The 22700-nt window shown below is 46.0% G+C and overlaps 1 protein-coding gene across 9 annotated transcripts in view; it reads left to right on the forward strand.

Annotated features, from left to right (window-relative positions):
• ADCY9 (adenylate cyclase 9) overlaps positions 1-22700 on the forward strand; it is a 125050-nt gene that overhangs the window by 84032 nt on the left and 18318 nt on the right. For all 9 annotated transcript variants that reach the window (XR_005060264.2, XR_005060266.2, XR_012121909.1 and 6 more), the window contains exons 4-7: positions 10422-10526; positions 11486-11703; positions 15757-15859; positions 20376-20584. Coding sequence is in view for 1 of the 9 variants with exons in the window: in XM_037014462.2 (XP_036870357.2) it covers positions 10422-10526; positions 11486-11703; positions 15757-15859; positions 20376-20584 (635 nt within the window). In the remaining 8 variants the exon portion in view is untranslated. The remainder of the gene's footprint in view (positions 1-10421; positions 10527-11485; positions 11704-15756; positions 15860-20375; positions 20585-22700) is intronic.

The raw sequence follows: 22700 nt of genomic DNA on the forward strand, positions 1-22700 counted from the left end.
GTTTTCGAAAATCTTGCGGTCTTTTTTAAGTTGATCGTGTTTGTCAAAAGGAATTTGAGAAAGAAAAAAAGAAGGGAAAGATGAATTGGATCTTGAAGTGTGGTTTCCAGGGTATTTTGATGGTGTTGGTGTTGGGGGCAAAATAGGACATCGGAGACAAGGGCCATTCCTGAAAGTGAGAATCACTTGGACTCACAGCTGGAATGGAGGGAATATGAAGAGAGAAGCCCTGGTCTGCAGTCTGAAGCCCTTCCCACAGTCCTGCCCCCTCTGCCTTGAGCTCCTGGTGTGAGGGTCGGATGAGAGCAGGGATCCATTGTCCCGGCCCGCGGGACGAACGTGGAGTGTGCCGGAGACGCCTGCAGAAATGAGACAAGCAAGGGACACAAAGAACGACCAGCACGACAGGATGTCTGATCAAGCTGGCACAGTTTATTGTTTACAGGCTCAATTTATACAAGTAGCAAGTAAGGGGTGGGTCAGGAGATAATTGGACCTTAGGTGGCTCTGGCGGGGAGGTGTAGAAGGGTGATTGGGTCTTAGTTGGCGCCGGCGGGGATGGAGGACCCGGAAGAGAAGCGGGGAGTTCGCCGTTTTGGGGGCGGGGGAGGTGTTTTCACACATCCTCAAGGTCTCCCTATTTTCAGAGTGAGGAGTCTTGGCCCATCTTCAAGGACAAGATATGTTTTTGTGAGCAGATAACTTCCAAGGACTGCACCGGTTGCTCTCAAGCTTGTGCTTTCCCATGCTGCGTTCAGACGTGGGGGAAGGGACATAGCCCCCACTCCCAACAATCCATGACTGCCTTGGAAATAATAAGCACTGGGTAACTGAGTGAATCATTATGAACTAGCATCCTGAACTTGAAAGGCAGAAAACTGAGGTCTGCTTTCAGGATTATATAGATTAAAATCTGACATATAAGTCTTTCCCTCTAGCATTTGAACAATGAAAATGTAGGATGCCAGTTGCTTGCTCATAGGCTCTTTGGGATTTCTGCTGTAAATCCATCAGTGCCTCACACACGTGCTCTTGGTCTGTTGCCTTATGTTATCTGCACTAAGGTAGCTTTTCTAATTAGCTGGGATCACAGCCTCGCTGTTCCAGCCCTTCACTGACACTTCCTGTTGGCAGGTGATTCCTGTTGCTACTGCCTCATCCGGGGAGACCTTGCTCCTGTGCGGATTTCTGTTGCTAACCCCATGTTTCCCTCTACCCCCTGCCCCCTGCCCAGCACGAGAAGCCCTGCCTAGTTGAAGAGGCCTGTGGGCAGTGTTTCCTAAAATATGTTCCCTTGTGCAGTGGTTTCCTAGGTTGGAAATAGGTGTCAAGTATGGAAAAAGGGTTCTGTGGTCAAGAAAATTTGGGAAATTCTGAGTTAAACAACACTGAAAGGGTTTCTTCACTGCAGGACTTCTCAGAGCCTTTAGTAGCTAATATGCACTGGTAGGTTTCTAGAAAGGGATGTGGTATGCAGCATTCTTAGGCCTTTTTGGCCACAGATCTCTTTTTTTCAAGCTGTACCTTTTGGAGAAATGATTGTCTAGAAGAGGTTTCATGCAGGAACCAAGAAATTAGAGAAAAGGTGTTCACTAACTGTTCTTCAACTAAATCCATGCATATCTCGGTCCTGTTATTCCTCTTACCCTGCTGTGCTCATCACTTCCTTTTTCCCTATAAACTCTTCTTTTTGCCCTTCAGCTACATTGCAATTTTCCATGGCTGCTCTAACTAATCAGGCCGTCTGATCCATCTCTAACTCCTTCAGTGTTTATTTAGGTTTCTTATGTGCCTTCCTATAGGTTCTTGCATGCAGGCAGGGCCTGTGTGTTAAATAACTTATATTCTTTCCCCAGTGCCCAGCACAGTGTCTCACATGTAGTAGATAACTGCAACTTTCTTTTAGCTTAAGTTAATTCTTTAATGACACACAGAGAGCTATAGTTCTGCCAAGCTAGACTAAGAAGGACGGAACTAAGAAGCTTGGGTATAACAAAAGAGAACCAAGATAATGTCTATAAAGCAGTTCTTTCTCACTCCTAATACATACGTCCTGTGTGTCTGTAAGTTATCTCACACCCCACAGCTGGAGAATTCTTACCTCACATTTCATAAAATAGTCTGAATACTATCTATGATGGCCCACCAAGAATCAGTGGTTTCCTTGTCAAAGGACAGGGGCTTGGCCCTGAGGTCAAAGGGAACCCTTCCCACACCAAAGCCTTGACTTCTTGAGTGACTGACCTTGAAAGTTTCTCACCAGAAAGGCCCTGGCATTGTATAATGGGGTGGGGATCAGGGTAGAAGGGACTACTGGCACCATGACACCCAGCTCTCTGAGATTGACCTTGCAAAGATATCTCTGGGGCTTGGGGTTGGGGAAGGAGGAATCGAGAAGGGAGCTGGGAAAGGAGACAAGGACTCAGTGTCAGTGTCACAGAGGGCAGATTTAGTGCCATGGAAAGGACAAAACTTAAAAATCTAGGCTCCTTCTCAAAGCCTTGGCTTTGGGACTGTGAGTAAGTCTGTCAATTGCTCTAAGCCACGGTGCAATGTCAATGAGGCAGTCTCTCGGGCTGAAGATTAGCTGAAGTAATGTCCGTGAATGCCAGGTTTGTAGTATAAGCTTAGTTGACACTAGGACGTGTTCATTCACTCCACTCGGAGAAGTGGATGTTGACATGGTAGGAGTAAAGACGGGCAGCAGGAGACAGAGACACTGTTCCAGTTTGCCAGCAAGGATCATGATCTTTCACGAGGTCCTGCCTCCTCCATGTGTTCTGACTTTGGGGGGCCTCTTCAGTTATTGCAGCTGATCGTTGCTGTAGGGGATGGAACCATGTCACAAATATGCCATCAGAGCAGAGGCCTTGGCCTGTGTAGTGTGACCTCAGCTCTGCCGTGGACATCTGCTGCTCATCACCACGGATGCAGTGGGTGATGGTTGGATTGAGACCACGTAGGCTGACAAAAATCCTGGTCTAACATCTTCATGAAGAACAAGGAAATGAAAACCGAAGATGTGGATGATTTTTTATCACATCAGTCCTTATCAGTGAACCATTTGAGCTGTACAATTATCTTAGCTCATCGCTGAAGAATTTCATTGGAAATACACCTGCCTGGGTACTCTTTGTGAGTTTGACCTTAATCTATTATTCAGATCCCTGCTCATGGGGAGTTTCTACATGTTTCCAGTCAGTAATGAGGCTAATGATGTAGATTTGTCCACATGGAGGCAATTCAGAGAGGATCTGTCTTGTTTTTAAAAGAGTCATACTTTCCCTTGAGGTCTCTAGCCCTGGAGACCATCCGTCTGTGACAGCGCTGGGACTTTTTAATGGCTCCTAATGAATGATCACTTTTTTTTATCTTCTTGTTATTTTTATGTAAAATCATCATTATAAATGGGCTCAGTAGGCTCAGTTTAAGAAAGCAGAGGGCCTTTTAGTTCATTGTAGAAATGGAAGAGGTAGATCTCTATACATAGTTTAGACATTAAATTAGTATTTATCGTAAATGGTGGTCTGAATTGGTAGTGGTGATGGTTGGACAATTCTGTGAATATACTAAGAACCATTGAGCTATATACTCTTAGATGGCTGAATTGCATGGTATGTGCATTGTATCTCAATAAAGGTGTTATAAAAACAAATAAATAATAGTCTGCTGGCTCCGAAATGTAGATGTAAAGTAACTTTTTTAAAAAAGGACTTTTCACATTTTATCTATTTGTAGTCATGTATGTGTTTCCTTCAATTGGGAAAAAGCATATCACATATACACTGACAACTCCTCTTTACAAAGGAATCCCAGCTAACGGATGTAGCAGGAATGAGAAGGAAGAGAGAATCACTGTGAGAACATCAGAGTAATGACGCTGTAGGCCAGGTCCCTCAGTGAACTCTAAAATTAGTGCGTAAAATTTAAGGAGAAACAGAATATTTGCATGGCCTCCAAGCATATCCCCCCAGATACTTCTCATTATAAAGAGAAGAGCAGTTGCTAAACGGGGGGGAATATGGCAGGCTCCCCTCACCAGATGCAGGTCAGCATCACAGTCAATAAGACTAGTGTGTCGTGACCCCCGATGGGATGTGCTAGGGGTGCATCACCTCTGTGGGGATCTTCTCCCAAACCCTGAGCTTCAGTTGACTCATGAGAAAGTGTTAAGCAGATCCAAATTCAAGGGCTGTCTATAAAATACCTTGACCAGGCTACTTCAAAAGTGACAAGGTCATTGATGACAAGGAAGGACTGAGGACCTGCCACAGAGTGGAGGAGACGCCAAACCAAATGGGGTGCGGGGTCTGAGCAGAGGAGGGACATCTGGGGAAGCACTGGGAAGTCCATGTAGTTCTCTAGTTCAGTGCTGCACTGGGGTTCAGGGGTTACTTAGAGAGCTGTCTGTGGGTACTGCCAGTTGCTAGCATTAGGGAAGCTGGCGGCGGGCATGGGAACTCTCTGAACTGCCTTCCCCCCTCCCCCATAAATCTAACACTATTCCCAAATTAAAATTTTGATATATATATGTATTACATTTTTTATTATATGTTACTTTAATTATACAATACAAATATATTTATTATATTTATGTAATGTATTACATAAGAACTGAAATGGGAAAATATGTCCAGCATCATTTAATTGGCATCATCAGATAGTAAAATATGGCACATAAATGAAATTTCCCAAAATAACAAATACTTTCTTATTTTGACTTCCTGATGGGATATTTCCACAGCCTAGTAGCAGTCTGCTTGCCTTGTCAGCCTCAGTCATTAGACCCAGCGGTCCTTCCGGACTCAGGAGTCTGAGCAGGGTTTCAGGACCCTGTACTCCATGACTTTGCGGTCTCGTTTCTGATTTGTATAGGTTTGGTTTCGTTTCTTCTTTGTTGTGTCTCCAGTGTTCTCAGGCTGTCTGATGTTCTAAGGCTTCTGGAATGCCTTTCTTTTTCTGTAACAACTACTGCTTCTTTTTTTCTCTAATATTTTGCTTCTATTTCTGTCTTTTATTTTGTTAACAGAAATCATCTATTTGGAAGTATTCATGCCCGTGCTAATCTGCTAGCTTAAATGATTATGTGGTGGCCCGCCAGTGACATGTAGTAGCCAGGGTGACTTCTGCCCCATGTTGTATGCAGTTCCTGTTCACCTAGAGATGTCAGCTGCAAGGGTAGGTCCAGGGCTTAAACTCTCCTTGGCATTTTCTAACTGTGTGACTCTGGGCAAGTCCTTTCTTTTCTCTGCCTCAGTTTCCTTATGTGCAAAATGGGGCTACACATAGTGTCGGCTCTATGGATGCTTATGAGGACTATAGGCAAAGAGCTTAGAATCTGGAACAGGCCCCAATCAGTTGCATTTACTATCTCTAGCACAGGTCACTAGCATGTCACTGGCACATGTCCCTGGCTGCCACATTCAACCTGAGATTTAAGTTTGGGGACAAAGGATGCTTCTCCTGGTCACAGGACAGTTGCCAAAGAGTCACAGACTAAATAGGCAAAGCCATGTTGTTTCCCTCTAATTTCTCAGAAAAGAGGTTTTCCTGCCCCCTCTCTTGAATGTTATGAAAAAGGACAGCTGTTGGCTTCAAAATGATTTATCTTGTAAAGAGAAATAGCCTTGAAGGAAAAACTTCTTTATAGTCCTGTGCCATGTATTCGGAACAGAACATAGGGTGTGTACCTTGAAATGTGTTAAAAGCAAATGCAAATGTGCCGGAGTGTGTTAGGGAAATGACTATAATCTTCCCTCCAAAGCCCACATCCACGCTGGAGAAAGGAGCAAAGATAATCTGGGAAAATGCAGTTTGCTCTTGGGTATTCTCCAAGGGATCTTGAGTTCCCCAGGCAATAGCCAGCATCCTCTCAGCCTGCAGAGACCTCTGTTTGGGGACCTTTCCTGGTCTTGATGAAGCTTCCCCTTGTGCCATTGTGCCAGTAGTGCTGCTTAAAAAAAAACCAGGAGCCGGTCATAACTGCCTGGGTCCCTTCATGGGAGTGCAGTGCCGAAGATCACAGTGCTAGGATTGGTGCTGGGTCCCTGTCGTGCTGAGAAAGGAGACCAGAGAGAGGCTGCCCAGTGGTCAGGGACCAGGAGCCCTGCATCCTGACTCCCGCTGTTGATGAGCCTGTGTGCTCACTCCTGCCTCGCGGTAGTGATGAGGCTTGATTAGATTGAGTACACAGACTGCAGACATCACGTGGCTAAAGACCCGATTATTGTGCATTGGTATGTCCTCAGCACAGAGGCATTTCTAAATCAGTAGCTTTTGTTATAACAGCGTTTTTTATCTAATGTACCTGCCAGCATTGCTCCCTGCCAGTCGCTTGCTCAGGCATGCCTTCCAGGTGGGAAGGTATCCCAGATAGTTCCCTGAAGTCTGAAATGCTCTTCCTGGTGAGGGCTTCTCAGTAGGAGGAGAGATGGACGTTTAGTGGGCTTGGAAACATTTCACAGAGGTACCTGCATGCTTGGCAAAAACCATTTTGTGAGATGTCTTCACCCAGATTAAAAAGGGGCTGGCAAATTGCTCTGGGTGGGGGAGCAGGGAAACAAACCTGCCCTCATTGCATGCTGGTGCAGAAGGGCTCTCAACCACTAATCGGAAGGGAATGGAGACATAAGAATGTCTCCATCATGGCAGATGGATTTCTCCAAGATTTTTGGTTTCATTTGATTTGAAGTTTTAATCAATACAACTTCCCCCACAAAAAGGAAAATAACTGAGGAAGAAATAGAACAATAAACATCCACATTTTCAAAACATAGTGAAACGATCTGCTGGGTCCAGGTGCTTCAAGTTTCTGGAACTGTCTTGCTACAGGATGACCTGGAGTCCGTCCTTAGCTGGTTCTCCTGCTGCCCCCTGGGGCTCCATGCCTGGGTCAAAGCTGCCGTGGGGGTGCAGGGTGAGCAGTGAGCACTGTCCAGTCCATTAGGGCTCCTGATCATGGATCCTGCCTCCACTTCCTGACATGTGACCTCATTGAGTCCACAGACCTCCCTGAGAGTGGTCCTCAAGACAAGTTGTGAACACGTGGGCTCTGCAGTGTGTGTCCGTGCCCTTTGCTCCCTGAGGCATTTTGTGGGTGGTCCACAAGACCTTACCTCTGTACCTGCAGCGCTATCCCAGCAGGGTACAGGCCACAGAGCCTGTCTTTGTCAAAGGATGTAGCCTTGAGTTGCCCAACTGTAAAGACCACTAGCCCTAGTACCCTGCCCTGGACATCAGTCCAGTCTCCACTGGCCTTCCAAACCCCTGTGCAGCCAAGATCTCCAGAGAATGGGTGCCCTGAGTGAAGCTTTGTGGCCTTGATATGTATCTAGGGAATCCTTTGTAGATGGTGTGTGCCCTCTGGTGTCCAGTAGGTTTGATAGTTACTATGCATATTTTTGATTCTAAATGCATAAAATATCTTATACAGGTTTTCCCCACTATCTGAAAGCAGAGTGTTCCTATGAAATCTTTTCTAAGCCAAAATGGAGTAAAGTGAAGAAACAACTTACATGAACTTACATAGATAACTTTTTGAGTTGTTCCCAGACCCAAAAATAACCTCTTTTAAAGGTTTTCTGATACCCTAGGACACATCTTGTTAACAGATGCACAAAAGAAATTGAGAAAAACACAGATGCTCACTGACAGTTTAAAGCTGCGGTGGCTTGATGTTGAGATACTGAGTGTGGCCCCAGGGAGGAGCTTGACAGTGCTGCAGAACAAACGCTGAGTACTATTTTTACCTATTGCCTTTTTTTGGTAAAAACGAAAATCCTCTTCAGATATCTTTCTGTTAGCAAAAACAGGTACTGATCTGTGTCTTCCATAAAAGCAAAGTGACAAAATGCAGACTGAAAAAGTAGGGTGTGCCTGTACGTGTAAAGCCAGTGTGCCACTGGGGACTCATAGGAAGCAATGGTACTTACTCAAGTACTCAATTCTTAAAGTACTAGAGGAGAGAGAAATACTTAGAAACAAACTGATGCAAGAGTTCCCAAGGAAGGCTGTCCTTCTGCCATCAAGGACATTAACTCACCAGATGCACTGTCTTCATAACCAGAGAGAGCAGTGACCAGGCATTTTAATATGAAGTGCCAACATTTATTGAGCACTCATGAACATTTCAGGCACTGTGTGGAGCGGAGTGTGATAAATGCATACATGCTTACATGCGTCCAACCCTTACCCATGGCTGACATCAGCAGTCAATCACAATTCTGCTCCCACTGGGCTAGGGTATGGCCTCATCACCCTTCTAAATTCAGTATTCTACGAAGTCAGTAGAGGGAGATATGTTCCCATTTCACAAAAGAAGAAAACTGGGATTCAGTGATTCCCATACCTACGAAGTGTTAGAACCAGGATTCAGTCCATGAGTTTGGTTTCAAGGCCAGTGCCTTTAATCACTCTGTTATTCTAGTTCTCTAGGCTTAATATTTAAACAGTGGCTGGAGAAACAGCTTTTTACAATTTTATTATATCTTTATGAGATTGGTGCAAGTCCCTGGGCCCTAAGGGTTTGACTCAGATTAGAATTCCCATGCACCAAAGTATTCACTACTCCTCTGGGGTTGCCAGTTGGCCCCCAAAAGGCCAGTGTTCCCCTAGAGGAGCAAAGCTTCCACCACTACCACCAGCCATTTACTCTCAGCCCCTTAGGAAGCACCCTTAGGGATCTTGCTGGGTGTGTCAGTTGGGCACATTTACTTTCCTCCTCCTTGAGGGGCTGGGAGGGAGCTCTGCATGTGAAGCATTGGGTTGCTGAGTTTTTTTTAGATGGTCAGTGTCCTCACTGGGATCACGTTTGAATCTTAACAGTCAGTCAACACCAAGGTACTTTAAAAGTTTTATTGTATGTTGTAACAGTTAGAACATCTTGCCCTTATTAATAGTATTTAAACAACAACAAGGAAATTTTATGTAGGTACTACTGTTTACTCAGGCATGATGGTTGATGATTTGGCCAGCTGTTCTGGCATATATATTTTCATTTTTCTAATGAATACAAATGTTCAAACTTATGCATTACATCAGATTCCCAAATTACACAACTCTGTAAAAATCTTTATTTCTTTTATTTAATACAGATAGGTCTGAAATCTAACTTAGGATGTGGTCTGAGTCATATCCTTGCCCTTAGGCACGCAATGATACTTATTTTTAAATTTTGGAATTATATCTAGCTTCCTTTAATGTATTCCAATGTTTAACAATGCTTATTATGCTAGGAAATTGGTTTTGAGTCCTAATAAATCTCTCCTGCTGCAGTTTTTGTTCTCCTCTGGAAGCTGTTAGTTGCTTTCTCAATGACCTCCTGGTTTACTGGATCACAGCCATAATAATGGTGAATTTATTAAGGCCAGGAATGATGCCAGGATAGCTTCATTATTATTCATTTAATCCTTCCCATCGATCTTCAAGAAAAGTGTTACCACTTTCATTTTACAAACGAGAGAACTGAGGCCAGTGATTTGAACAGGGATCTCCAAACTAGTAAGTAAGTGAGGTGGGGTTTGACCTCTGGTTCGTGAAAAACAGGAGCCTTGCTCTTCTTCTGCCTGTAAGTGTCACGTCCCACCTCTTTTCTAAGTTAGTTCATTCCTGCAAGCTTCTAAGAACTCCTAGGTCCATAAACATGTCTCCCTGATTATTCAACCTGCTCTGTAAGATCAGCTCACCATCACACAGAGCTCAACACCTTTGTCTCAGTTCTTGTGTAGATTGGCAGCCAGTTTGTTTAATAATAATAGCTCTATTGAGATATAATTTATATACCATAAATTTTACCGTTAACAGTATAAATATTTGCACGGTTGTACAGCCATCTCCACAGTAAATTTTAGAACATTTTCATCACTCCAAAAAGAAACCTCACATCCATTAGATGCCTCCCCATTCCTTATTTCCCATCACCCCTAGAAACCACTAATCTCCTTTCCGTCTCCATGAATTTGCCTCTTTTGGACATTTATATATAAATGGAATCATGTTGTGGCCTTTTGTGTCTGACTTCTTTCATTTAGCGTCATGTTTTCACGGGTCATCCATGTTGTAGCATCTATCAGCACTTCATTCCTTTTGACAACTCAATATTCCATCCTGTGGGCTATTCTGTGGGATCGACATATTTTGTTGATCCATTCATCCATGATGGACATTTGAGTTGTTTCTGCTTTTTGGCTGTTACAGATAGTAACACTGAGCTGTGAGCATTCACGTGCAGGTCTGTGTGTGGACGTGTTTCCATTTGCATTTTCCCAATTTGTTTTTAACTTCCCCTTGTGTGGTTCAGTAAGCCTTCCATTTGGTCACAGCCATTATGTGTGATATCCAGTTGAAACAGCAGTGGACTTGGTTAGGTATGTATCAGGTCATGTTTTCTGGGCATGTTCCTATGGACTGTGTTTTTCTTGTAGACCTGCCCTTCATGTGGAATCACATTTGCTCCCAAATCGGAAGCTGGTGCAGAAGGAGGAGCAGTTCAAAATGGCTGTCAAGAGGAGCATAGAAACAGCACCAAGGTAACAAGTTCTTGGCTGTTGTTCCTGGTGGTTCCTCCCCTGGTGCATCCACCTGGGTGGCATTTCTGTCTTATCACTCCTCAGCTCTGAGAACAACTCCTCTTCAGTGACACCATGCCATACCTTCTCGTCCTTCAGGTTTTGAATAGACCAATAAAGAGGGGATGGGGGTCAGGACTAACCTGTGTGAATAGAATAAGCACATGCTAAGCTGGGTGGGCCATAAGAGTTTAAAGACATGTGAATTAGAGAAGTTAGGGGAAGATTTGTGGGCTAGGCGCTGGCCTCCGCACAGGGCAGAATGTGCTTGGGCAAAGGGAAAGGGGAATTTTTCAGGATGAGATGCATCCTGAAGACAGGCCCTGCAGTGAGGAGACTGCAGGGGAAGTCTCCTTAGAGAAGCCCAGAGTGGAGTGGAAAGCAGAAGACAGACCAAACCTGGGAGCCCTTTCAGGAAAGCTTATTATAAAGGCTGACTCTCCAAAGAAACCTGAGTGTGCCATCTGCCAATGGACTTGTGCTCAGCCCATGTCGTTCATAGCCGTCATCCCTTCTATTAAGCCACATTGTATGGCACTGGGTGTCCTTCCCCAGATCCATTGTCACACCTCCCCCTACCTCCAAACCATTCCCTCTGGAATGCAGATTCTGTGGTTAGCAAACTCCAAGAGCCTTAACTCTTCCCTTGGCCTTCTCTTCACCTCCTCACTCATTTTCCCCACCATGTCACCTTCCTGGCTGCCTGAACCCATCTAGGTGCGATTTGACAAAATAGGGGCATGGGGAGAAGCAGATGAGTGGAGAGATGGAGCATTCAGATTAGAACCAAGATTTGAAGGTACAGGTCAAAACGTGCTGTGCACTGTGGGACTGCAGTGTGGCAGAGGGGTCAAGGTGGAATAGCGCTGTCACACACCCACACTTCACCTCTGTGTCTGCTTCCCCCTTGTCATGGGCAGAATTCTGGAGAGCCTAATTCCAAAACCCAAAACGGACTCCTGAGTCCTCCCCAAGAGGAGAAGCTCACCAACAGTCAGACGTCCCTGTGTGAGATCCTACAGGAAAAGGGAAGGTGGGCAGGTGTGAGCTTGGACCAGTCAGCTCTCCTTCCACTGAGATTCAAGAACATCCGGGAGAAAACAGACGCCCATTTTGTGGATGTTATCAAAGAAGACAGGTAAGAGCACTACATCTCGCATTGGAAGGAAAGATTTGCAAGCAGGCAGATTTACCTTTCCCTGAATTAGTCAGTACTTTCCAATGTCAGTTAGAACTTGGTTTTGAACTAATTTGAAACTTACAGAAAAGTTGCATGAATAATAATACAAAGAATTTCCTTTTATACGTTTTTCCCAGTTTACCAGCATGTAACATTTTACTCTGTTCTATGTTTGCTTTATTCTCCTCTCTCTGTTCCTATCTGAAACTTACCTTTTATTTTTTTCTGAACCATTTGACAGTAAGTTGGATACATCATGCTCTTTACCCCTTAACACTATATTTCCTAAAAAGAAGGATTTTTTTAACAAAATTATGTTTCCAAATGCAGGAAATGTAACATTGATACAATATTTTCTCTAATCATTTTCCAGTTCTGTCAGTTGGTTTGATATGTCCTCAATAGCGCGTCCCTTAGTATAGGGTGCAGTCCAGGACTGTGTATTGCATTAGCTGTTTTTCATGCCTCTTTAGTCTTTTTAAATCTGGGATAGTTCTTCATCTGTTCTTTATATGATACTGATACATTTTTTAAATGCAGACCTTGTTCTTTTATAAAATATTCCTGAAGTTGGATTAGCATGATGTTTTCTCATTATTACATCCAGGCTATGCAGCTCTGGCCAGATACACAGAAATAATGTGTCCTTCTCAGGTGTCATATACAGAGGCACAAGGTGCCCATTTGTCCTTCATCAGTGATAGTAATTTTGATCAACCAGATAAGTGTTGCCGATGTCTCCAACCTATAGTTATTGTTTGCTCCTTGTGACTAATAAGGAGTCTGTGGGAAGACACTTAAGATCATGTAAGTAAACGTTACTCATCAGACTTCGCTAGATTTACTCTCCATTGATGGTTCTTGCCTAAAACAGTCTTTGTCATGATGGTTCAAAGTGGTGATTTTCCTGCTTGAGCACAACTGCATGTTTTTATTTGGCACTTGGCATTTGTCTGTAAAGAACAGCCTCTTCCCACTTATGACTTCATCTGTTACCGACCTGGACTCATGAAGTCCTGTTTTATTTAACAGGACATAAGTCATCACTGCTCTCATTATAGTCTGATGCTCCAGTTGTCCTGAATCTGGACAATGGGAGCCTTCAGGCTGGGTCCTGTGTCTTTCTGAAGTGACTCCATTGTTTTTTCTGAGCAATTTTTTACATTCTGTTCTAGTACAACAGAGTGTTCCAGGCTCATTTTCTATTTTCCCTGCCCCAGCTCAGGAATCAGCCATTTCTCCAAAGAACCTTGGCTCCTTTTAGTGAAGAATAATATTTAGGTATGTTAGTTATTAATGTCTGATCTAATGTCATTGGAGTCAAAGACACATTCTATGGGATTTCAGCCCTTTTACATTTATTGATACTTATTTATGGCCTTACCTTTATGGTTTGTTTTGGTGAAATACCATGTGCACTTGAAAAGAATGTATATTCCACCTTTTTAGGATATTGTGATCCATAAACATCAGTTAGGTCCAGGTGGGTGGCAGTATTGTTCAGATCATCTGTCTCTTTACTTACTTCTTTGTCTGTTATTCTACCAATGTTGAGAGAAAGTGTTAAAATCTCCAACTATGATTGTGGAATGATTTGTGTCTCTCTTTAGTTCTGATAATTGTTTCAAGCATTTTGAAGCTCTTTTTTAGGTATGTACACATTTGTAAGTATTACATATTCCTGGTGATTTGGTTCTTTGTCATTTTGAAAAGTCCCCCTTCATCTCTAGAAAGATCCTCTTTGTCTGCAAGACTGCTTTATCTGATATTAATATAGTCACTCTGCCCTTCTTATTCTTATGTTTGCCTGGTATATCATTTTTCATTTTAAAATATATTTCTACCTATGTCTTTATCTTTGAAGTGCCATCTATTCTGAGTATTGCTTTTTTAATCATTCTAAACATCTTTGCCTTTTAATTCCATTTTAATATATTTATTATCTTTTTAGCCATAACTATTCACATTATTTTCCTTTTATTGACTGCTCTAGGACTTACAAATAGGCATACTTAAATTTCTGTAGTCTTCTTAGAGTTGATCTCTAAAAGAATTGTACCAGTTTTCTTTTAATGTCAAAATCTTACAGGTATAGAGGTCCATTCTTTCATCTCATTCATTATGCTACAGTGGTCCCAATGTAATGTATCTACTGACGTTGTACACTCCGACCACTAATGCCACCCTCTTGGTAATCTCAGGTTGGTCTCCATTGATTGGTTTTTCTGTTGGGTTGGATCCTGTTTTCCTTTTCTTTGTATGTCTAGTAATTTTGGATTGTGTTGTACACACTGCATGATGCTTATAAACTCTGTATTCTTTTATATTCCTCTGAAGAGTGTCAATTTCATATTAGTTTCAGCAGGCAGTTAATTTATCTAAACTCAAACACCAAATTCTGTGGGCAGCCACTGTTCTTTAGCCTTAATTAGGCTGCTTGGAGTCTGCTGTGCACATGCATATGCCAGAGGTCAACCAAAGATTTGAGCAGAGCTTAAATGCGAAATTTGGGGCACAGCTTCTCTGATCCTCCCTTTCTCTGGCAGGTCCAATCTAATTTTCCATCTGTTGGTACCCCAAACTCTATTTTCTGGTTTTCCAAGCCAGTAAGACTGTGGCTTTTCTATCTGAGTTTTAGTCATCCTGCACATGGTGCTGACTAATGGTTGTCTTCAGGTGAAAAAGAAAAAGGAAAAAAATGGAAGTTCAACTGGTGCTGTTCCCTCCTTCCTAGTGTGACTCTCCTCCATTTATTACCTGCTTTGGTCCATCTCTAGTGTTTTTTTAACCACCGTCTTCCAGGCATTTTTATATCTTGTCCAGAGTTTATTGCTATAATCAGAGAGAATTGGTCCAGAAGGGGCTGCTCTCTATTCCCAGAAGTGGAGCCTCCAGTGTTCATCTCAGAGGGACCGTGCACCTTCGAGCAGTGTGGATTCTGCCACTTGACTGCTAAAATGTGGCCACTGCACATCCTCCTTACAGCCACTTTGTTGCTTTTCCATCTGTCCACACTTCCTGAGGGGAAGGGGCAGTGAGGGTCAGGTCAGCGTTACGGGGCAGGCTCTTCTTTCTTCTGAGTCTGAGTGCATAGTAAGGTATTATACACTTATCCCAAAGAGAGTCTACTCTGATGCAAAGAAGCGAGCATATAGTACATATAATGTACAAACAGTACATAAAGTGTACATATAGTAAACCCTACTATGTGTCAGACACATGCCAGGTACTTGACCTATTTTATCTGATTTAACTCGAGGCATTATTGTATGAGGAAGAGAGACTACTCTTCACGGCTATGTTTGCCATCTGAAGTCATGTTAACATTCCCTTAAATTCATAGTAATTTTCTGCAGTAAAAAAGGATACTACTATTTGCTAGCAATCCATAAAAGAATGGAAGTGTCATGTAAATCAGGTTTGATTTCTCTGCTATTAATATCATTGAGCTTTATCATTTTTCAGGTTTCACACATAATCTGCATATGTGACAAAAGCACCACAATTACACTAAGTATAACACAAGTTTGTGCTAACAACCTGTTAGCTTTGACAATGATAATTACTGTCAGTACTCTGAATGACAGGACAGCCAGCTCTGAATTGTCATCCCTGGAAGCCACCAAATCAACATAAGTACTCTCAGTACAGGGATCTGCTGGTCCTTCAGGAGAGATTGTTTTCACAGAACAAAAAAAACCTGTCGTCTTCTAACCGTGGATATTAGGAAGATATTTTCAAAAGCAGGATGCTAATGATGTGTGCTGTAATTATGCTGAATGGTGATTCTTGAGGTGCAACATAAAATGTGATTGTGTTTAGAAATATAAAGGATTTTCCAGAGATACGTTCGAAAAGGGCAGCTGAGAATGTCTGACACAGTGACTTTTAGAAGTGGCTTTTGTGACATGCTTAATGAATGGTGTTTCAGTAGCTAATTGCAGTCTTCTGATAAAATAAATACAATGATTGTGCTGAATGTTGATCAAGTGCATTTATCATCTCTTCTAGCCTGATGAAAGATTATTTTTTTAAGCCACCCATTAATCAGTTCAGCCTGAACTTCCTGGCTCAGGAGTTAGAGCGAACCTATAGGACCAGCTATCAAGAAGAGGTATGTTTTTACTTATATTTTTACCAAAAATAATTTGTCATTTTCTCTGGGCAGTTCACTAGTAGGTTTGTGCTTTGGAGGCCTTTTTTTCCCCCTGAGTGATAGGAAAATGGAAGCTAATATTGATTATCTGTAATCTGTAAGCCCCAAATTGCATCTGTATGTGAATTTATCTGCACAAGGGAAAGAAACCCAGATCTTTCTTCTGACAACCCAGGCTAGTCATTTCCTGGCCCCTTTGGTCTACAGCTGGTGCATTCTCAGGCACCTGACCATGCTCAATGCCTGGAGGCCCAGCACAGAGTGAGCTGCAGCCATACCTGTTTTTTGTTCTCCCGTAAGACTTCTCTGCTTGTCCCCACTAGGTGGGACAGGGAGCTCAAGAGGCCTTTCACCTTCCCCTGTGTTCCCACTTGCTTTAGAGCTACAGCCCCTTCCATGCCTTAGCTCCTGTTGTCCTTTAATGCTCAGTCCAAATGTCATTTCCTTTAGGAAGCGTCCCCTGATCCCAGACTGGAATGTATTTCCCTGTTATACATTGTCTTCTCAGCATGCCTCCCACTTTGTGACCTTTTCTTGCGTGATTACTAAATCATGCGCCTCTCCCCTGAACTCAGTCCTGGGGGACAGACCTGTGCCTCTTGTTCCCTATTCACTCAGCACAGTTGCCACCCCACAAGGAGAGCTTGGTGGAAATGATGAATAAATACAAACACTGCAGCCTGGTCTGCATTATAAGCAGCTAGATCCCTGCAATGCTTCTCTCTGGGCCCAAATCTAACCTCTCAGTGTTCCAAGGTCACAAATGAACACCCTCCCAGCCTCAGAGCCAAAAGGATTTTTCTTTTCAAGCTCATTCATTCATCAGCCTCTGTTATGTCACGCCCTGACCTAGGGCTTAGAGAGACCCTCCTGAACCAGACACAGCCTGTTAATACCTCATGGGCTTGAAGTGCCACCTTTTATCAGCCTTCTAGGGACTGTAGGTACCAGTTCCCTTCCCAGGCAGTCCTCTAGTCGACTGGGGGTGGCCTGGTCCGTGGCTTGTAAGGCAAAACAACACCTCATTTAATCCTCACAGCAACCCTTTAGGGAAGCTTACAATAATCCCCATTTTACCAGAGAAAAAGCCAAGGCCAGGAAAGACTGAGTTCCTGAGATCCTGTTGCTGGAATTGTGTGCATCTGATTCAAGGCCAGGTGCTCTCTGCCATTCCCTCTGCTGAGCTGCTGAGCCCCCGGACGCAGAGGGTGCGGCTCTCAGCTGTTCCTCCATCACCAGACGTTTACTGAGCATCTGCACTGCCCAGACTGTTCACGGCGCCGGGATGATGAAACACACTCTAATGGGGGTCAGTGACTCAGACCCATGAGGCCCCATAATGCTCCATGGGCACACAGTGAAACACCCCGCCCCAGGCTGAGGGCCAGGAGGAGGTAGCTTCTCAGCCCATGTTAGTGGGACGACTAGCAATTAACTGAATGAGCATTCCAGAAAGAGGGAGCACCCAACACCCTGAGACAACACAGTGTGGTGTATCCTGGGACTTGCAGGCACTTCGCTGGGCATGCAGGGGTGAAGTGCCAGGAGGTAGGCAGGGGCCGGATTAGTGGCCCTCATGCTGTCGATGTTATGCTGAAGGCTGGAGAAAGCCACTGAAGGACCCCAAACAAGAGGGGGCACCCTCAGATTGTGTTGTATGCTGTCCAGGTGGCTGAGTTGTGGACTGTGATGATTTTGGACAGACAGGAGGGGAGCAGGTGGGACACTCACGGTGTGAGGCCCAGCGGCTCGGGCAGGTGGAGAGGACAGCAAGTGCATGAGTGATGGGGGCTCCAAGCCAGCCCTGGTGTTTGGCCCTCACCAGGCTCAGTGGTCTCCTGTCTGAGCATTACCACCATGTGAGGTCCAGGTACTGATTTTATCTGTTTAGATAAGGTAACAGAGGCATGGAGAACCTAGGTGATGCACTCAAGATGTCACAGCTAACAGTGGGGGATGGGCTTTGAGGCCACGCAGCCCTACTGCAGGGCCTGTGCTCTGACCACGAGGCTCTGCTGCCTCCAGGGCTCAAATCAGCAGCACTTGGGGCCAAATTGGATGTGAATCTGAGTGGTAAGGGGGATGGAGGGTGGCCTGGGGTACCCTAGTAGGGGTGGCGTGTTCTCTGGGTCTCATACCCACAGGGATGGTACCTGTTTGGACATGAACAGACAGCAGCGCTAAAGTGATGTGCAGCTTGGGCTGGAGTGGGGCTGGGGAGTGTAGCATAAGGTCAGTGGGGCTGCCCGGGAGATAAGGGCCAGGGAGAAGAAAAGAGGGTGAGGGCAGGCACCCCCACGAAGCCACACAGCAAGTGGAGACAATGGAGTGGAAGGAGCAGCAGGAGGGACCTCGGGTCCCAGAGTCCCAGTGTCCCAGGTGGGCAGTGTGCCTAGGGGGAGTCGGTGCAGGTCCAAGTAGGGTGTAGACTGGACCGAGCCTGTCTGATCTGGAAGGTGGGAGATGTTCACAGGAAGGACAGTGGCCAAGGTAGAAAGCACTGTGGGACACATGTCAGCAAGTAAGCGAGGTCACATGGGACACGAGGCTGACCAGGGCAGCAAGGCTGTCTCAGTCCTGACTCATGAAGAGACCCCAGCTGGTGGTCTGAAGCTCTGGCCTCGTCCCTGGTCGGGTGTCAGATGCGACATCCCCAGGCGCCCAGCTCCCATGCTCCGTGTCTTGGTGCCCTGAGAGCTCCTGCTGGGGACAGGAGCCCTTTCACAAGTCCTCTTTGGTTGTATACGAAATCCTGCGTCATCAGCTATTGCAACAGAGGATAGTTATCAAACACCTGAAGCAGTGGGTGTGGGCCTCAGCACCCTCAGGGCAAGAATTGGGGAAGTCAGGAACCCTTGGAGTAGGGGTCAGATGAGGGGCCCATGCTGCAGCAGTGCTGCCGGGCTGGGAATGGGGTCCCTGCTGGAGCCTGGCAGCAGGCCCCTGGCTCCCTCTGCCCGACAGGTAAACTGCAGGTGAGCCCTGGCTATGCCCCGGAGCTCTGGGCCACCACAAGAGACCAGAAGTGCCTGCACTGGGCCGAGGCTGCCCTCAGCCAGATGAGCCTCTGTGGAGATGGGTCAGGGTCACAGCATCTCCTCCAAAATTCTCATGCCTTTTGAGGGAGTTTCAGAGGTTAGGACAAGACTGACCCTTCGGGACACATGTACACCTACCTATAGAACCTCAGAGTTTCTTGTGATTATAGGAGGTAATTTGGAACCAAATGCTGCTCCCAGGTGGCTGTGGCCTGTACCTGGACCCCAGGAGCAGCGTTGTACTGACTGATGGCTTCCGTCCTCCTTGTTTAAGCCCTTCTGTCCCCTCTCCCAGCTCCCGGGACCTGGGATATTCCTGAGGGCCCCCAACAAGTTTATCCTGAAAGGAACACACACAGGAACAAGAAGCTGGTCAGGGGCCTTACCATGAGCTCTGGCTCACGCACCTAGCTTTCCGAGTCCACCAGGTGCCTCTTGGGGGGCTTGTCAGAAGCTTGCAACGCCAAAAGGAAAGCAACGTAAATTGTCTGAATCTCTGTTTCCTCCCACCTCACCCTTGCTGTTAGCTCCTGCTCTGTTATCTCGACAGGCACCCCCTTGCCACCACCATCAGCCCAGGATGGTGGATGGGGTGCACTGGGGTTGGGTCCTAGCCGGGTTCCACGTTAGCTGTGTGACCTTGGGCAGCTAACTCTCCTTGGCCTCCAGTGTGCACCAAGATTGGTGGCATTTCCTTTCCTGGGGGCCATGTGAGCACTGATTGAGGTCTTGCCCCTAGTGGGTCTACATGGTACCAGGACCCAGTCCTCTCTCAGACTTAGCGTCATTTTCCCCCTTCTTCCACATGATTCCTGAATACCATGTGTTTGTCTCTTTGCTTTACTTACCACAGCATGTGCCATTTGAGATCCCTGCCCATTAGACTGGATTCCTCTTGGGCATTGTCTCATGCCTGCACCCCACAGTCCAATGGGCCGGGACCAGAGCAGGCTCTTGAGGAAAGGCGTGAGCATCTCTTACTAGCAGTTGACATGCCTGTGATTTCATCTGCTGCCGCTTCAATCCCTGCCTGTACTTCTGTCATGAACCCAATTTTACTATACCCTGACCTGGTACCCAACCATTTGGTGGAAGCTTCCAGCACATGGCTTTCAGGCGACTGACTGCAAATGCTGTCACTGACTCTGCCAGACCTTAATTCACCTTTTCAGTCTCTGTACCTAACCTGCCTGTGAGAGCTTCCTGGTTTGTAACTGCTTGCTGTATGACCTTGGGCAAGTGCCTTAACTTCTCTGTGCCCAAGCCTCCTCACTGTAAAATGGGAAAATAGGGAGGTGGCCCCCTGAAGCACTTACCACCCTGACCGGTCTGGAGTGGGCAAGCGCTCAATAGACACTCACTCATTTTCCATCTGAATTCCACTCTGTGGCCACCTGTCACAGCTTCTCTTCACGTTCCGTTCCTGCCCCAAACAGGTGATAAGGAATTCCCCCGTGCAGACTTTCGCCAGTGCCACCTTCAGCTCCCTCCTGGATGTGTTTCTATCAACAGTAGTGTTTCTGATTCTCTCCATCACCTGCTTCCTGAAGTATGGGGCTGCCACCGCACCTCCCCCGCCCGCAGCCCTGGCTGTCTTTGCTGCAGCCCTCCTGCTCGAAGTGCTGTCCCTTGTGGTCTCTGTCAGGTAGGTAAAGGCCCACCTGCGGGGCGGGTCCCCAGCTTTTAGCCTTTAGCTCCCTCTGCTGGCTCGAGTTTATGTCTGAGCAGTCTTACTGCAGCACTACTGACCACTGACCCTGTAAGCTCATTCTGGGTGAGGGGCCTCTTTCCTTCCCTCCCCCAGAACTGCTCCACAGCATCCTACCTCAAAGACCCTGGCCCTTGGCACAGAGCGGCACTGTCTTTACTGGAGGGTTGGTGTCCTCTGCAGCCCCAGTGCTGCCACCTAGTTTCTGGATCTCCCACATCAGAGGCTTAAAAATAAGTGGGAAGAAAGGAAAGAGAAAGAAATGTGTAAGGGGCTACACATCAGCTGATCAGCAGGTGCGTCTCTAGATATCAGAGCAAAACTATAAAACCCACAGTAGAGGACACAGGTGAAGGACCTCATGAGCTGGGTCCTGGCAGCGGTTTCTTAGATACGACCTGAAAGGCACAAGCAATCAAAGAAGTCACAGGCCATCTGGACTTCATCAGAATGTAAAACCTTTATGTTCCAAAGAACCACACAGTCACTTTTTTTTTTTACACCGAAGTGAAAGAGCCCACAGGACGGGAGAGAACATGTGCCCATTTGCATCTTTGACAAGGTCTAATGTCTGGAGTGTAAGCTCGGTAACAAAACGACAACCCATTTGAAAATGGACAGTCTGAATAGACAGCAGAGTCCCTCAGGGAAGCTGGGCCCTCAGGACCCACCCAGCCTGGTGTCAGGCTCGTGCAGCACCGAAAGAGCCCATGCTGCTCTGTGCATTTCTAACGAGGGCGCGCGGTTTGCCCCGTGCATGTACTCACAGACCACCTGCACTGTCTGCCTCCTGGCACCCCAAGGTTGGGTCCTCCCTCCATGACCCCTGCCCTTCCCAGCCTTGGACTCCCAAAGCAGCTCTGCTCCTGGGGAACCCAAATCAAGACATTCTCAGGCCCCTGGTTTGTTTTTCATTTTTAAAATTAGCTTTCTGGTGAAATGATTTATACAATAAATACACTCGTATAAGTGTGTAATTCTAGGATTCTTTTTTTTTTTGCTATCATTAATGTACAATTACATAAGCAACATTGTCGTTACTAGCTTCCCCCCATCATCAAGTCCCCACCACACACCCCATTACAGTCACTGTCCATCAGTGTAGTAAGATGCTATAACGTCACTACTTGTCTTCTCTGTTCTGTGCTGCCTTCCCCGTGCCCCCCACGTTATGTGTGCTAATCATAATGCCCCTTATCCCCCTTCTCCCTCCCTTCCCACCCACGCCCCCCAGTCCCTTTCCCTTTGGTAACTGTTAGTCCATTCTTGGGTTCTGTGAGTTTGCTGATTTTTTGTTCCTTCAATTTTTGCTTTGCTGTTATACGCCACAGATGAGTGAAATCATTTTAGTTCTAGGATTCTTAGTCAACTTACAGAGTTGTGCCAGTATTACCATGTAGTCTTAGAACATTCCTATCTCCCCAAAGAGAACCTGGCACCTACCTGCAGTCTCTCCCCTCATGTCCCAGCACTGCACGCCTTCCCCCACCCCGCCAGGCCCAGCCCTGGGCTTCTGTCTGATCAGGCCTGCAGCTAGATAAGGCTCTTGTCCTCTCTGAGGCTAGTGTTGTCTTCATACATCTTTAAAAACCCTTTACACCATCGTTTCCTGCTCCTTTGGACCCAGCTCTATAGAATCTGGGCTAACCCAGGTTTAGAGACTGCAGAGGTCACAGAGGCAGGGCCAGGGGTGCAGGGCCAGTCACACCCACACGTTCTGTGAGCACCTTCTGAAGGAGGTTGGCCATGGTGCTCCTGAATGACTTCTGGCATGACTTTAAAAGGTCATTTGATGTGGGACATCGAAGCCTGGGAGAGGTCAGGACCTTGAAGAATTTCCTCCTGCCCAGCCAGGGACGTATCTAGGATTCCAGATTACAAGAACAAGAACCTGCACTGGAACGTAGGTGTTCCAGGGAGGCTAGTCTGCAGCGGTTTCAGCGGCCAGCCCCAGCCTGGCACCTCATCCAGAAGGCCGCCCTCATCTCGGCATCTGGGCTCAGGGACCATCCCCCACTCCAGCATTCTGTGCTGCTCCTGAGGTGCCATGAGC

This window comes from Manis javanica, chromosome 10 (genome assembly GCF_040802235.1).
Source record: "Manis javanica isolate MJ-LG chromosome 10, MJ_LKY, whole genome shotgun sequence".
NCBI lineage: Eukaryota > Metazoa > Chordata > Mammalia > Pholidota > Manidae > Manis > Manis javanica.